Raw genomic sequence first — 17,299 nt, forward strand, 5'->3', positions numbered from 1 at the left:
GTGTGTGTGTGTGTGTGTGTGTGTGTGTCTCTACATTCTCTGATCCTTTATTTCTTTGCTCTTGAACAAAGTCCATCATGTTTTCATGAAAGGCTGTTAGATTTGTCCTCCACTTCTTTGTGGTGTCTGACTGCATTTATGAAATGACATTTGAAAACATTGGGGGGCAGGGGAGGGGGGCAAGGGTCTGGTGTAAAAAACATTTGAGCTTATTTGTACAAATGAACCTTCAAATGAGCTAAAATGGATCTTTAAATGATCTTTAGATAAAATGTATATATACCCGATTCTCATTGGAAGAAAAAGAGAGATAAAGCATATTGGATTTTGAATTTCAGGTAGACAGACTTCTGTAGAACGCAGCAGCATTAGAATGAAACCATATGCTTATACCCTTGTGTTGATGTCACTGAGATGGAATGTGCTTCGTCATCCACAGACACACTCTGACTCAAGCCTAATTTATACTCTGTCGCACAATGGTGTCGCACACCTGACCTAAACTATAGCAGACCGTGTAGGCAGTGGTGGTCTGGTGGACAAAATAGGCTTTCTTGGAGCACAACTGGCTTTATAGTCCACAGCCTGGTCACAGGAGCCAATCACTAGCTAGTTCCAGGGTGCCAACCACTCCCATTCAGACACCACTCAGTGGCACTCACACCAGCTGCTAGTTAATCACTACTCTATCAGTATCACGCACGCACGCACACACACACACACACACACACACACACACACACACACACACACCTAAGGTCACAACAGTCAGTGTCATGGTCAGTATCATGTCAGTATGTCAGTATGTCAAATCAGTATAAAAGCATAGATTGCTTAAATATGTTTTTGATTAAATAATTACAATCAATGAAGTCTGTTTTTGCTCTCTTGTAAAATTCAGAAAATATCACGTACGCCCTTTGTGCTCCAAGCCCCCAATATACTTGAGTAAATACTCAAATATTAAAAGTACAAATTACAAAGTACTTTAGACGTTGAAATTTAGACCTCATCTGAAAAGGTGGGGGTCTGGGGATCCCCAGGGGTCCTTTGGAAGGGTGCCAGGGGGTCCAAAAGTAGTTAACATATAGCCTCACAATAATTTTAACTACTTTATCTTACTTGTATCTGCTATTTTTAAATGTTCTTTTTTTGTGGCTTTCGCCTTTATTTTATATTTTTTATGGAGGGACAGACAGTAGGCTGACAGGAAATGGGGAGAGAGATGGGGGGAAGACATGCAGTAAAGGCTGTCGGGATCGGGAGTCGAACCCGTGGCACACTGCCAGACTGGATTACCAGCCAAGGTGCCTGGACCACTGAGCCATGGCCCAGGCCGTATCTGCTATTTTTTAAATGTTTTGAATGTTTTGATTTTTTTCTTTCTGCTCTGGGGGCCCTTGGCACAAAAGCTTTTCAGATGGGAGTCCCCAGCCAAATACCACAGGGGTCCTTGACATGAAACAATGTGATCAGAACCACTGATTTAAATACAGTAAATGCACCTAGTTACTGTCCACTACTGCTTGTAGGTCTGCTATTTTTGACGTGCCACACTGTCGTCGCGCGATGAAGTGGGAATGAATCAGCCAGGCTTCAATAAGATAGCTTCTTATTTGCTGGATGGAATTCAGCTTTGCTTTATTCTCTCAGCTGGCTTTTGTCCCTGAGGCAATAAAAATTATTCATTCATTTCACGATTTGAATTATTATTATTATTATTATTGCTCTGAATGGATTTCACGAGCCGACGGCATTGTGACATTTTCCATGAAACATTAATACTGCACTGCGTTCTGGGATAGGGATAGAGATTTGGTGCATGCATAAATATTAAATATTCACAAAAGCTGTAAATAACAGTATAGCAGTAATGAGTTTCTATCCACCTGCATAGAATAAGCCGGTTGCATGAACTTCTGATTATAACGCATTCATTGCAATTCATAATAGTCATATTCATTCAGTTGTTATGTACTATTTATAGCATTTTTGGCATACCACAATGAGACTTCTGAGGTTTCAAAATAAAAGTAATTTCTCCATTTCAAACCTTATATAATTTCAGCACTGTGACTCAGCAAGCTTTAATTTTGCATCCCATTATATATCTATTTTTGAGTGGTGCAACCACTCCAAGGAACAGCAATGTCCGTCCGTCCCTTAGAGTATGTCCTCACCTATGTGACTATGAGTAGCAGTAAGGGGAAAAAGTGGCGCTGTTGTGCCAGAAACAGAGAGAGCGAGATAGTGTTGCCTGCTAATTACACAGAGAGAGAGAGAGAGACAGGGGGAGAGGGAAGTTGCACCACTCAGTTCACACGGTGTGATTTTTTCTTATAGATTGTAATTTTGATGACAAAATGATAGCCACTACCTCTGGAACATATGGGCCTACTATTTCTTTTGCGAGAGTTGGCTTTCTATACCCTTTGCACAGGAGGACACTAGAGGTATTTGTTTAGCCCTAAATCATGTTGAAAATATCTACAAGCTCAAAGCGTTCTCTCATCCCATCGAATGTCTTTGCATCCGCAAATTAAAAACACAGCAATGACATACACCGGTGTTGTTTTTTCATCATCGCGTTCGTCATTTTAACATTTTTATTTCCTTTTGTCAAATACAGGAAGTTCATGTACAGAAGAGGAACTGGGAATTAGAGATTGAAGTAGCTGTACATTATTTACAAACAAAAAAACAAAACAAAAACAAATCTCTGCAGGAGTTTCCTCACATAGAGGCCAAGCTCCCAAATAATAATAATAATAATTATCATAATCAACAACAAACAGATAAAAAAGGACAAACAAGTAAACACTGACTTTTGTATGCGTTTGACACCTTTTGCCTGCCACACTTTCTTTCAGAAAAAGACAGGTGTGTGTTTTTTTCTTTTCAGGCTTAAAATGCTCTTTCTTTCTCATTGTCTTTTGAAGAATTAATAGAAAGAACACACTTAGTTTAGCTTTAAATACATTTCCCCTCAATCTTTTTCTTATTAAAGCAGACAGAAATAAGGGAACATTACATAGTCTTTTCAAACCCGCCTTCCCTTGACTTCAACACTTTCTTTTTTTTCTGCACCTGTTGGAAGTCTACATAAGCAAAGGATTGCAGGTGGGCCATTTCATGTAATACCCCCAATAAAACGTTATTCCAAAATAATGACAGCAAACAGTCCCAGCAGGGAAGGTACTTTTTTTTCTTTTCTTTTTTCAAAAATGTCCTGGTATAAATTATACAAACCCATTATTATCAATACATATTTATAGTGTTTAAATGTGTGTGTGATATGTGTGATACACGTCTGTCTGTTTGTGTGTGTGTGTGTGTGTGTGTGTGTGTGTGTGTGTGTGTGTGTGTGTGTGTGTGTGTGTGTGTGTGTGTGTGTGTGTGTGTGTGTGTGTGTGTGTTTGAGTGTGTGTGTTTGAGTGTGTGTGTGTGCGTGTGCATGTATGCATGTCCACGTATGCAGATCTCGAGAAAAATCTCTTGTAGTGCCGACGAATTCTCCATCGTCCTCTCCTGCTCCCGATAAGGTAAAGACTAGACGCCATCACCCTTTAAACATTCACAAAGTTCACTGCTCCACACTCCTCCCACATTTCTCTTTAACCACTTAAACCCTCTATACTTGGTAAACTAATACTTAGTTGACTGGGGTCAGGGCTGTACTTGGTCCACTCTTTTTCCCCCTTCTACACTATTATCTCCTCGCCAGAAATAGCCGATCCATACAAGCTCACAACGCGTCGCAAGATCAGCTATATTCTGCGAATGTTCCCCACAGAATAGGGATGCTCGGGTTCAAGTGGTTAAATCAAGAGGTACTTCAAAGGGAAAGAATAATAAAACAAATTCATATCGTGATTCCATTTAAAACGATTGTTTTTCCAAAACAAAAACAAACAAACCAAAAAAAGGGCATGGAATTAAGTTGAGGTCCAAACCACATCCTGTGCAGTTTGGTTGCAGTTGGACATCTTGGTTTCCCGAATACTGTTTCTAGAGGCCTCTCTCTCCCAAACTGTTTGAATATCCGTGTTTAGCGGTCTCGTCATCATCAACATCATCATCTCTGTCCGTCATCCCCCACCCCAGGGGTGTCCCCGTCCCTCAGGCCTTGGCGCTCAGAGTGAGCAGCTCGATGAAGGAGTTGAAGAGGGTCTCCAGCCAGCCCTGGTTGGCCATGCACTGCTGGACCACCTCTTCCTGACCAGGGTCCTCCGCTGCCTGTTCGATGCTGTCCGTCTGTCAACAGACCACCACACACAGTAAAATGTCCATTTAACTCTGCGCAAATAAAACCAAATGGATTGCGTAATAATAATACATAAGTCGGTCACAACTCGGTAGAATTTAACTTATACTGCACAGTGCAAGCAGAAAACACAGCTGAAGCTTCACGACACGTGAATCAGTGTATTCATGTGTCCGCCCTCTCTATTATGGGCATTATGCCGTCGGACACCTCCAGTTCTTATAAGGGCATATCTGTGTGCCAGCCATAGCCTATAGATATTGTCCAGTCAGGTACTGGGGCAAAAAGATACAGAAAGAGACAATTGAGTAGGAATTTAGAGAAAGAATGCCCTGTGATGCAGAAGATACGACTGAAGTCATTGGGAGAGCCAATTTCATGTAAAACAGAAACCTCAATTATTCAAGGCATTTGGAAGAGGAAAATGGGAGTGAAAAAACGGAAAAGAGCCTGTTAATAATGGTTAAATGAAAATGAGATACACCAAAGATACACACAAACAGGCACACACACACAAACAGGCACTCATGTACGCACGAGCGCACAAACACGCACACGCACGCACGCACGCACACACACACACACACACACACACACACACACACACAATCTGCATTTGAAATGCTTTTAGTCATACTTACAAGTATGTAAATGAGAGTAATTATGCACTTCCATTCTGTGGTCAGTTCAGAAGTCTGAGGTTTGGCTGTTAAGTAATTATATTTCATTGCACATGTCATGTTGCTCAATAACAAATAACTGAGTTTAAAAAATAAATGTTTTTCAGTCGAGCAAACATCTCGCTCTATTGGATTCAAATTTCTTTCTACAATACATTCACACCAAGCTAGACGTTCCTGTCTACACAAATGCCCACAAGGTTTTAGCCTGGGGTAAACAAAATGGTCTTCCCCATAGAGTTATAATAGCGTACGATCCTTTGGATCACTTTCAGGGCGATTTGTTGGATGATAGAAATATTGACAGCCAAGAAAAATCCATCAGAAGGACATCTGGAACACTCGCCCTCGGAAAGTTGACTTATTATTACGTATACGAGACGATTTAGCTGAATGTCAAGTCTCCAGGTTTTCTTCAGAATATAATAATGAATTGCATTTTTATGGCGCTTTTCTATGCACTACGTGCCTACTCAAAGCGCTTACAATGGTTCATTCATTCATACATTGGGAGGCATATAGCCATATGACACTTATTTACTACGACTCTATGGCACATTAGGAGTCCAACTAGTACTAGTGGTTCTCAAATGTTTTATTTGCAAAGACCCCCTTCCATTTGGTTCCATTTGAACACTCTCAGAGTTACAGACCTGTACAGACCGGTCATTCAGGGCTACCTATTTATGTGTTTCTGGTAATATTATTGTCATTTTGTATTGCAAAAATGGAATGTTGACAAAAATGTCCACCACAAGCCAACATGGCGATGACCCCTGTCTGAGCGCGATCAGAGCGACTGGCCTTACCTCCTTCTTGCAGTGCAGGAACGTGTGATATTTGTAGTGGTGGAGGGAATGGTAGAGACTGTACACCCGGCACGTCTCCGTCGTCAGCTTCAGGTCCTGAGGATCACCGCGGGACGGAGGAACATAAAAAGGCGTGATTTTTAGACATGTTCAGTCTTACACTTGAAGAGCACAAGAGACAACAGAGCATTTCCAAAATGTTCTAGTATATGTACATCGATTTAACCAATTCACCCTTTGTCAGCCTTCTGATTGGTCCCTGACTAACCAGCAGGCTCTTTCTGCCTGGTTCCGCCTTGTTTATTTTGAATTTTCTAAAACATATTTTTTGGAAAATACTAAAAACAAACATGATATGCCCAGTCACCATGCTGAACCTGTGATATTGCTTTTTACTGACACCAAGTTTAAAATAACAATTGAGTGCACATAATATCAATATGAAGCAACTGAAAAACATGTTATTTCAATGGTAGTGGATGGAGAGAGAGGATTTTTGTCCAACCACGAAACGGCAACCAATGGGTGCGAATAGGGGCACAACCACAGGCGGGACTTGACAAAGGGTGAATTAAGACCCGAGGCCGATTCTATAAATATAAATACATTTGAGTTAAAAACATTTGCTTTAAAAGAATATATTCAAAGATTTGGACCCATTTTCACAAATTTTCAAAAATAGCAGATCTACAACGTTGTAGCATGGCACGAAGTGACGTGCTATGAGCGCTGTTTTGACCAGAAATGCTGCCTGGGAGGGGGATTTGGATAGGTTAATGGGGTTACAAATGGCTCAATTTTCTTAAATTTGTGCCCTTGCATACAGTAGTTACAAATGGATTAATTGACACTGAGGAATACACTGTGTACATTGAAGTCTAATCTTTTAACCTAAAGGCCATTATTTACACCGAAAGTAATATGCTATTAGAATAGATCTAATAACCAGTATTATAATAACTAAATTGCCACTAATTCTGCTGCAATTGCATTAGTCTTAAAATACAATAACAGTAGAAAAAGCACCTATTTTTGTGTCTATATTATACATCTTGCCAGTGAAATTGCGTTGCTAGGAAACAGCTTTGGCCCATATTTCCTGTCAGCTACTCATATTCACTAATATTTCATCTGAAAAGGACTTTTTGGCGAGAGTATGATTAAGCTTCAGGCAGGAATGAATTGTGGGAAAGCAAACAAGGAAATAAGATATTTCCATTAAAAAAAATCCCACCATCCCCCCAAAAAACAATAAAATAAAATAAATTATGACTACGGTATTTATCATTAATTGATTTAAATACAATTTTCACAATAAGGGCTAAAATGACCCAATAATATATCACTTTGCAAGAGAAAGCTTATTTATTATTCTGGTGGTTATTAAAATGTGAGGGAATATACACTACAGTATGCCATGTGTGCTGCTTACCTGCTGCTTGGGTGTACTCCTCTTGACCCGGTTGAGGGTTTTGCGGCTGTAACTCTCACCAGCAAGGTGCACTTTGACTGTTCCAGAGTCCAGGGCATCCGCCGTCATTTTGGGGAATATATGTAAAGGCTCCTAGGGACAGATACGTATAGTATGCTAAAGACATTCCACATTGCAGTCACATGGCACTCAATTTGCCTCTTTTGTGTTTTATTCTTCTGATTAATATGTACAAATATATTCTCATATATATGCACAATTTGGCAATAAGAAACATCAATCAATCAATTGTTAGTAAGTCAGCAAGACCTATAGAAAGGGTGGTGGGCACCAATCTCTGCCAAGATCGAGGCATGGACATTCTTCCTGTCCCTCTGGGGCATGTGATGACAATGCTTTTGTGGTTGTATGTGTGTGTGTGCGGTTATGAAAAGGTGCACAGGCCAATGGACAGAATAGCGGCTTCGGATGTTATCAGATGATTTAGTCTCCGTCATCAGCCCTTATCAGCATTTTGCAATGCAGCCAGTATGGACATTTTCAATTCCACATACTGATGTTGTTGGTCACTCTTGTAACTTATAACTCTAAATCTAACCCTAACCCTAAGAAATCTAACCGGCTCGTACCTCAGACATTGGACCAGGAACCTAACCGGCTCGTACCTCAGACATTGGACCAGGAACCTAACCGGCTCGTACCTCAGACATTGGACCAGGAACCTAACCGGCTCGTACCTCAGACATTGGACCAGGAACCTAACCGGCTCGTACCTCAGACATTGGACCAGGAACCTAACCGGCTCGTACCTCAGACATTGGACCAGGAACCTAACCGGCTCGTACCTCAGACATTGGACCAGAAACCTAACCGGCTCGTACCTCAGACATTGGACCAGGAACCTAACCGGCTCGTACCTCAGACATTGGACCAGAAACCTAACCTTAGTCTTAACCAGTAAGTCCCCTAACCTCATATGAGTCTTAACCGGCCATGTAAGTCAGTTTCACTATGTTTTTGCTTCGGCGGCAGTCATTTCACTTCTGCATTTCCTAGTCGCCTACTCGCAGTAGCCGGTAGGCAGTATGTGGAAATGTTCATATTGTCTGTAATGCATGGTCCAGATAAGAACATACGGGTGATTATCGGTTGATAACATTCAAAGCGGGCAGAAGGGATATAATAAAGGTCATTACATCATTGATAACATTCAAAGCGGGCAGAAGGGATATAATAAAGGTCATTACATCATTGATAACATTCAAAGCGGGTGGGCAGAAGGGATATAATAAAGATCATTACATCATTGCGGTGCAACCGGAGTGAGAATGTTATTGGGGCCCAATCTTTCTTGAACACATGGAAGAGAACATGTTGTCATCACTGAGACAAACGTGACGTTGCAGTGTTCTGGCCTACAGTCCAGACATACAGTAGCATACACAGACCGGACACAGCTGGGGTCATATGATACAACAGTGGACCACTCATCATACACATACAGTACTGTATGTCAACTTGAGCATGTCTGCACGATGCTCCGTTGGTCTGACCGTGCATACCAAGCCTTGGCTTGCGGCGGAGGGACAGGAGCGTTGTAATTGGCTAGTTCTGGTCCATAGCATCGCGGGACATTTATTGCATCGCCTGGAGGGACGATCGATTACTCTGTGATTATAAATTCAAATTCGTAAATTCATAAATGTCATACCGTAGTTGTCATTGACAACTATCGCCTGCTGCCACTGTGCACAAGAAATATTGAAGCTGATCCGCCTAGTAGTTTGTGAGATTAGCGTGTGCATGAGTGCGCCTCACATGCTCACGCACGCGTACACACGCGTACACACGCGTACACACGCGTACACACACACACACACACACACACACACACACACACACACACACACACACACACACACACACACACACACACACACACAGGAAATCAGCCAAGAAGTGGTATCTCATCCAGTTCAATTAGGCCGCTGACTCCATGTGGTGATTTTGAAGGTTGGCCAAAGGGTGGCGCTACAGGAAAAGCCACAGGAATCACCAAAATCACAAGGATTCTTCTTGCTGACCACTTACAATCTTATGACAATGTGCCCATTATATTTTAAGATACTGTCATGTCCAGACTAAATATCTGGAATCTGTGGAACCTGCATTTCCAAGGGGCGGATAAAAAAATGCCTCTGGTGATAAACCCGCCCCACATTTTCATACTGGTTCCTGATTGGTGCCCCACAACTTCAGCGAAATCCAATCACAACTGAGCGGAGCAAGACTAATCTGCCACGGGCAATTTTTTTCCCTGGCAAACTGGAACCAGTAGTTTTCAAGATATGTTGTTTGGGATCAAAGTGGTGGATGGCTGGACAGACTGACACACTTGTTTTTAGCCACTAGTGGGGCTAAAAACAAAGAAGAAATACCAAAACGTTTAAGGACAGTGCACTACCTGGTGCTGGGCACTCATGTTGACTCTCCTCAACAGCCTCCTCTTCTGTTCGTTGAGCAGGCTGTCAATCTTCCTCATAGGCGGAAGGTATAACTCATCTAAGGCAAAAGAACATTCAGAGGATTCAGTCATCTATCCAGCCAAACTAGTGCCTGATATATTGGTGTGGTCGCTGGTCCATACATATTGAGGTAGAAAAAAAATAAAAAATAACATAATGGTGCACTTTTTTTGTCAATCATTACGTTTGGGTGTCGTGAAAGTACATTATGCTTTTCAAAATGTCATCTTTTATGCCCTAACTTTATTACATATCATAATCTTATGTCCCCCATTAATCTGTTCTTTTAATAAATAAAAAGTCTTAGTCTTAAAAATGTGTGTGACTGTGAGTTTTATGGGGGGGGGGTCCTTTCTCTTCTCACCGTCTGTGTCCTCCAGGGCTTGGATCATGTCAGGGTCCAGGGCTGTGCTGACCAACATCTCCACGTAGCTCCTAAACATCTCCCTCATGGCACGACTGTTGATGCCACCTCGCACTGGACCTACAGGACACAGGGAGACAGGGAGAAAAGACATCAATTTAAAATTCTGCAGAACATGGATCAATCTGCAATCACATTACTGTTTAACAAGTCCCAACAATAAATCAAAATCAAATTAAACTTTATTTATAGAGCACATTTACAAAGACCAGTGGTCAACCAAAGTGCTGTACAAGACCAGATAAAAGAAAACAAGCATACAGAGAACAAGAAACAAAAATAGCACAATATAATAACAACAAAGCAAAAGACAGATATTACACAATTTAATTTAGTCAAACAGAATTAATAGCTAGGGAGAAGAAATATGTTTGCTGCTTGTACTTTTATAACGTTTGTGACAAATAAAACCTTGATTCTTGATAACTGGTGATGTTTTCATGATTTTTCAACATTGGCAAAACAAACATATCTCGTCAGACCCTATAGCACCCAAGAACGTTTGTGAGCAAATTCTCACCTTCGTCATCACTTGGCACGTCGGGGGAGGAGTCTGAGTCAGAGGAGGAGGGAACCTCCTTCAACCACTTCTTCCTCTTCTTGGGCGGGGGCTCGGCTTTCTCCTTCACAGCACGGGCCCTGGAGGGGCGGTCTTCCTGCTTGTCCGGACTGCTCCTCTTCTCCTCTTTCAGCCTCCCTCGGTCGCTGTCGCTTCTCCTCTCATGGGAGGCCTGCCGGTTCCTCTCCCTCAGGCTCTCCTCTCTCTCTCTCTGTTTCTCTCTCTCCCTCTCCCGCTCACGCTGTTTCTCTCTTTCTCGTTCCTTCTCTCTTTCTCTTCGCTCCTTCTCTTTCTGCTCCCTCTCCCGCCTCTCCCGCTCCTTCTGCTCCCTCTCGCGCTCCCTCCTCTCACGCTCCTTCTGCTCCCTCTCCAGTTTCTCCTTCTCCCGCTGCTCCTTCTCCCTCCTCTCTTTCTCCTTCTGCTCTCGCTCCCTCTCCTTCTCTTTCTCCCTCCTCTCCCGTTCTCGCTGTTCTCTCTCCTTCTGCTCCCTCTCTTTCTCCTTCTCCCTCTCCCTCCTCTCCCGTTCCTTCTGCTCCCTCTCCCTCTTCTCCCGATCCCTTTCTGTCGCCTTCTGCTCCCGCTCCTGTTTCTCCTTCTCCCTGCGCTCCCTCTCCTTCTCCCGTCGTTCCCTCTCTCTCGCCTCCTTCTCCTTCTGCTCTCTCTCCTCTTTCTCCCTCTCCTGTTTCTCCTTCTCTCTCCTCTCTCTCTCCCGCTGCTCCCTCTCCTCCTTCTCCCGTCGTTCCCTCTCTCTCGCCTCCTTCTCCTTCTGCTCTCTCTCCTCCTTCTCCCGTTGTTCCCTCTCCCTTTGCTCCTTTAGCTCTCTCTCCCTCTGCTCCTTTAGCTCTCTCTCCCTCTGCTCCTTCAGCTCTCTCTCCCTCTGCTCCTTCAGCTCTCTCTCCCTCTGCTCCTTCAGCTCTCTCTCCCTCTGCTCCTTCAGCTCTCTCTCCCTCTGCTCCCTCTCCTCCTTCTCCCATTGTTCCCTCTCTCTCTGATCCTTCAACTCCCTGTCCCTTTGCTCCTTCAATTCCCTGTCCCTTTGCTCCTTCAACTCCCTCCCCCTCAGCTCCTTGATCTCCCTCTCCTGCTGCTCCTTCCCCTCTCTCTCTCTCTGCTCCTTCCCCTCTCTCTCTCTCTGCTCCTTCAGCTCCCTCTCTCTCTGCTCCTTCAGCTCTCTCTCCCGCTGTCGCTCCTTCTCCCTCTCTTCTCTCTCCACTCGGGGCGGTGTCTGGCTGAGCGATGGAGGCGGCGGCTTGGGAAGTGACTGCCGTCTGTCAGTGAACAAGTTAACATTTTTCAATTCAAATGTATTCCTGTTTTTTATTTTGTTGGTTTTGTTTTCTGAAACCAATAGACCACCTTACAAATACATAAATAAACTAAAAACCTAAATGTCATGTCACACACAAGTTGATATCAAGTGGTTTTATCCGAATGACAGCACGAATGTGTCACAAAATAAAAGTAGAATGTGTGGCCATCCGGGTGCTGAAGGGGTAAAGTAGAATGTGTGGCCATCCGCGTGCTGAAGGGGTAAAGTACTCTGTGAAGATGTTGTGTTCTCCAGTGGGAAACCAGCAGGGTATTGTGTCCTACTGGTTGTTCAGCGAAGAGGGGCTGTCCCCTCATGTTTAAATCATTGATAAATCAGTCAGCACCAAGACTTTGTTAATTGATTAGTCACTTTGTATGCTTTTTTCCCATGCCATTCCATTAATTATTTCTTGAATAATGATGGGCAGATCTCTTGTAAACTCTAATTTTCAATAGCCAGTAGCCATTGTGTTCAGTTCTCAACCTCGCAAGCCTGGAAAGGGTGGTGTCTGCATGATTGTATGTTGTAAATTCTACAGATTTCTTGATTAAATCAACTACCAATAATCAACTAAGTTCCTATGCCTCTTCAGTCGAGGACAGCCCTGGGGAGATGGCATGTTCTGCATGTGTACCCTATGTGTGTATCAGAGGAGACATGTACAGTTGTCTACGTCAGTGGTTATCAAATCTTGCATTTCAAGGACCCCCAAATTGATATGTATTAGGCTGCATGCAGACCCCCATTTGGAAAGGTTTTGTGCCAGGGACTCTGGCTGTACTGTTGGTGGGGAGATAACAGTGACATATGGTCTGAGTAGTCATTCTCATACATACTGTATAGTCATATTCACTCATTGGGCCAACTTCTAGCTGGTGAAATAAATTAAATTAAATGGCTCCTCATTTTGCATATTATTGTATATTATTGTTGTACACTAACACTTTTTGTGTTATCCTTTTAGCACATTTTGTATAATTCGTACCACTGTATACCTTTATTAATAAAGTATTCAACCAATCAATCAAGATTGGTCTACATTCTCCAATACCACATGCATCTTTCTGTTGTATAGTTCATTGTTCAAGGAGAACTGGCATAACGGCTAAATTGGGGAGCAGAACAGCTGAGCGACAGCACAATTAGTAATTAGTATGATGTACATTTAGGCATTTGCAATGAAAGATTATTATTGCCAGTTCATGCATTCTGCCTTTTGCCTGCCTTAATGGATCTATAGGCCTCTAACAGGGATTCTCTAGACTGTAGAAGCTGTATGAAATGTTGAAAATAAAAGTGTTAACTGACACACATACTACTACTGTAGAGTATATATATTAAAAAATCACACCCGTGTGATTTTTCGTCGTACATAATCATTATCGTCGTACATCATCATGACATAAAATAGACACTATGCTCAGACACTATGATGTAAAATTGTCATTCCTTGTCAATGGGAATGTAATGTTTGTGTTGGACAAAGTTTGTGCACACACACCAAAAGCTGCATATAGGAGGGGCTAGAGCTCCTCAAAAATGAACTAACCTCCTCAACAAACATGCAACGACTCTGACGTCAACGCTCCCCCACCCTATCTCTCCACCTCCTCTGCAATTAAAATCATAGTACTGCTGATCTATTGGGCCCATTTTTGAGGGGCGCTAGCCCATCCTATATACAGGTTTAATGTTTGTTTTTAGTTCAATGTTTGTGTTAAAAACACCATTGACAATGAAGGGAAAGTTTACGTCATCTTGTCCCTAACACAATCATTAAATGCCATTAACAATAAAGAGAATTTAATGTTTGTTTTACATCACCATTACATCACCTAATCATAGCAACATGAGTTAGACTTTAATATATTAGCGCCCCTCACTTCACACAGGTGTGATTTTTGTTACTGCAACTCTATATTAATATTTCCTGGCTGTTACACATGCAGTTTGCACATTGTTCATTGCATAGATTGTTCTAGGTTTCATTTTCTTGCACCTGTTCTGGTATGTCCTACATACATACTGGCAATAATAGTGGTTTTGAGTTCAGCACAAGCAATGTGGATGTTGCAGATGGATAGAAAAGCTTTATTGCCTCACAAGGTTTTGGGTTAGAATTTATTATCAGACCATGCTGCTCCCATGAGAAATAATCAAAATGACATGCCAGCTGAAAACCAAAAATGAAACTTCCCAAAGACAAACGTACCTCAGAGTAAGGCCAGGTCTATGCCAGGGTTTCCGTGAGCACACTCGAACGTAATCCTTCTTATTGACATTCTCCAAGAACTTCACATACAATCGCTGGTACCGCATTTTAGCATCGCCAAAGTAGCCCAGATACTGAGGGAGGAAGGGAGCACAAGTCTGTATGCACACTGCACATAATTTCAAATACATTTGAATTAATGTATACAAGGATAATGACGGCGCTAACACAATTTGGTTCTTTCTTACAGGGTTTGCAGAGAGTGTGCTATCATAAAGGAGACGTCACCTTGGAAGACTTACATTGCTGGTGGCACAGAATTGCCTTTGTCCATCTTTGATCTCTGGGCTGAACTTCTGCAGCAGTGCTTTCTGAACCCTCCAGATTGGTGGGGGCTCTCTGCCCGTCTGCAAGGCCATCTGGGAGGCAGATACATAAAGATTATATGATGAGTAACAAAGGGAAGTACTGCTGGTGGCTGAAAGCGCTAATGTCTGCTAAGTGAAAGCTAATTGCTGTTCAAATTGGCCTGCGATGGTTGTATGTATAACATTGCATCAGTTGCTTGTTTAATTACCACCATTAGGATAAAACATGAATCCGCAGCCATTTGTTAATGTTAATGCTTTTTGAATTTTAAACTTTCAGTGGTGTAATGTGCACTGGTCTAGAGGCAGGAACTGAACGCAACTCAAAGCATTGTTAAGAATAAGTCATAACAAATTGAGTCACCAGGCCACCCCAGTTTGCTAGATGTCAACATACTCTATATGTTTGTGACTACTATTAATTGATTCAGCTGCAGCATAAAGACTAAAGCATGCTAAATACATTTACGCTTTGGACGTAGAATGGGCGTAGACTGTGCTCAAAGTCAGACGCGTAACTAGATGTCAGTGGGCCCCGACGCAGGTTGATCAGCGAGTGCCCCCGACAGCATCGCGATCGCCGGTGAAAGTAGCCCAAACGGACTGTTTTTGGCTTATAAACAGCGCAGCGGGGCACTGTACAGCAGTTGTGACGGTATACCTGTCGCGATTGTAATCAGAGCAACAGCTGCAGCCTGTAAAAACAAGCCCAAACTGTGTGTTGGTTTATAAACAGCGGGGCACTACAGTTGTGATTTGTGCACGTACCTGGCTGTCGGGACTCGAGACTGGGAAAGCCCACTGCATGCACTCTCGCCACAGACACTTCTGACAGACACTTCTGACTGGAGGCGGGGCACATGTGTGCCTATGGTGTGTGCGTGGCTGTGTGTGGTAGCAGCAGCCACCACCAGGCTCCGCCAAACTTTGTTCAACTCAACTTGTTCAACTCAACTTTGTTCATCTCTGTATGTGTTTATAATCTTATTTTACAGACGGCACGGGTGGGCGTCCGTGTGCCCCCCTTGCCTCTGGGCCCCCACGCAGACGCGTTGTCTGTGTTGCGCTAGTAACTCCCCTGCTCAAAGTCACGGTAAAACAATTATGATGAATTCCACACCTAACGTGGGAATGGTCGGAAATTTCGGTACGCTCAAAATATGAACGTAAATTGCTTGATGAATTGGTGCCAATGTGCAGAACATCAATCGTCGTAGTCTGAAAACTCACCTCATCAGACTCCACCTTAGCCCGTAGAACTTGCCATAGCACTTGCCCTAGCCTCGACGACCTTTCAGGCATATGCATATATTCCCCCGGAAATGCTTTGTCTCATGACCCCCACCCCGCCCCACCCCTAATACAATGGCCGCTACAATAACCTTAATAATAGAAAATACATCATAAATAAATACTGAAACCAGATATAAGGAAAGTTTCTGCATGTACTATGGTATGTACTCTTCATTTGTCATTTTCCAGCCATTTCTCCATTCCGTTGCAAAAAATATCTTTTCATATAATCTGGGGACCCCCAAAATAATTTGACGACCTCCCGAGGGGTTGCGACCCCCAGGTTGAGAACCCCTGCTCTATACCACTGGTTCTCAACCTTTTTAATGTCAAGGAGGACCACCAGTTTGAAATTCATTTTGACAAGGATCCCCGTTTGATATGATTTCTTATCTTTGAGGCCCCAATCTACACTGTAAATGTGTTAATTTACCTGTACAGACCTTAAGTGTCCATTAGTTTTTTTCCATTTGAGGCGGGATATACATAATTTAGCTTGGGCTTGGGCTATGTTTAAGAAGTCCTCTATGCATTTCCAGTCATGGCAACTGGCAATCAAACTCACAAGGCGGCGCTCACCTTGAGAGTGCCGATGTCCTCCGTTCGCACCACAAACTCGTCACGCTCACGGAAGATGCCCTCGCCGCCGCTCTCGCTGTCTTCCTCCTCGCTCTCGCCGGCGATAGCGGCGTCCGACTGCTTTTTGGCCAGGTGCAGCGAGGTGAGCCGCTGGGGGGTCGGGGCATCCTCTGGCGTCGGGGGCGACGGGGGTGGGGAGGAGGAGGAGGACGGCGAGGAAGACGAAGGGGAGGAAGGCGAGGCCTGTCCGTCCTCCGCTTCCGCCTCCGCTTCCACTTCCGCCTCCGCTTCTTCCACTTCCGCCTCCCGCTCTGCCTCCTGCTCTACCTCCTTCTCGACCTCCTTCTCAACCTCCTGCTCTGCCTCCTGCTCGACCTCGGGCTCCTGATCCTGTTCGGAGGAGGACGGGGGAGGGGTGGCGGAGGGAGGCGGGACGGACGCGGCCGCGGGGAGGGTGGAGAGGGGCGAGGAGGGCAGGGCCGGGGGAGAGGTGGAGGGAGGCGGGGAGGCGGCTGAGGCCGCCGCCGAAGCGGCAGGCCGGTAAGGGGCCGGCTGGCGGGAGGGAGAAGGCACCGGACACCCCTCCTCCACTTCCTCCTCTTCCTCCTCCTCCTCCTCCACGTCCTGCTGCATGGGAAGCGGCGAGGGGACGGAGAGCGGAGGGAGGGGAGAGACAGAGGCGGAGGTGGGCGGCGAGAGGGAGAGGGACGGCGATGGCGAGGGAGGTGCAGTGGCCAGGGGGGGTCCCGATGGAGAATCTGAAGAGGGGGGGGGGGGGGAGCGGGGGAGGGGAGGGGGGGTATGACAAAAGGAGATCAGTTGCCTGGTAACCACTGCCAGTT

At 44.1% G+C, this 17,299-nt stretch overlaps 1 protein-coding gene across 1 annotated transcript in view; it reads right to left on the bottom strand.

The window, feature by feature from the left end:
* Positions 1 to 4,119: 4,119 nt before the first annotated feature.
* prr12b (proline rich 12b) overlaps positions 4,120 to 17,299 on the bottom strand; it is a gene marked incomplete at both ends in the record, with an annotated part of 33,572 nt that continues 20,392 nt past the window's right edge. Inside the window, 10 exons of the mRNA XM_079520713.1 lie at positions 4,120 to 4,254; positions 5,754 to 5,849; positions 7,186 to 7,317; positions 9,650 to 9,747; positions 10,075 to 10,194; positions 10,655 to 11,222; positions 11,808 to 11,961; positions 14,218 to 14,351; positions 14,520 to 14,636; positions 16,458 to 17,215. Of these exons, the coding sequence (XP_079376839.1) occupies positions 4,120 to 4,254; positions 5,754 to 5,849; positions 7,186 to 7,317; positions 9,650 to 9,747; positions 10,075 to 10,194; positions 10,655 to 11,222; positions 11,808 to 11,961; positions 14,218 to 14,351; positions 14,520 to 14,636; positions 16,458 to 17,215 (2,312 nt within the window). The remainder of the gene's footprint in view (positions 4,255 to 5,753; positions 5,850 to 7,185; positions 7,318 to 9,649; positions 9,748 to 10,074; positions 10,195 to 10,654; positions 11,223 to 11,807; positions 11,962 to 14,217; positions 14,352 to 14,519; positions 14,637 to 16,457; positions 17,216 to 17,299) is intronic.

This window comes from Electrona antarctica, assembly GCF_951216825.1.
Source record: "Electrona antarctica genome assembly, chromosome: 14".
In the NCBI taxonomy this organism is placed as follows: Eukaryota; Metazoa; Chordata; class Actinopteri; order Myctophiformes; family Myctophidae; genus Electrona; species Electrona antarctica.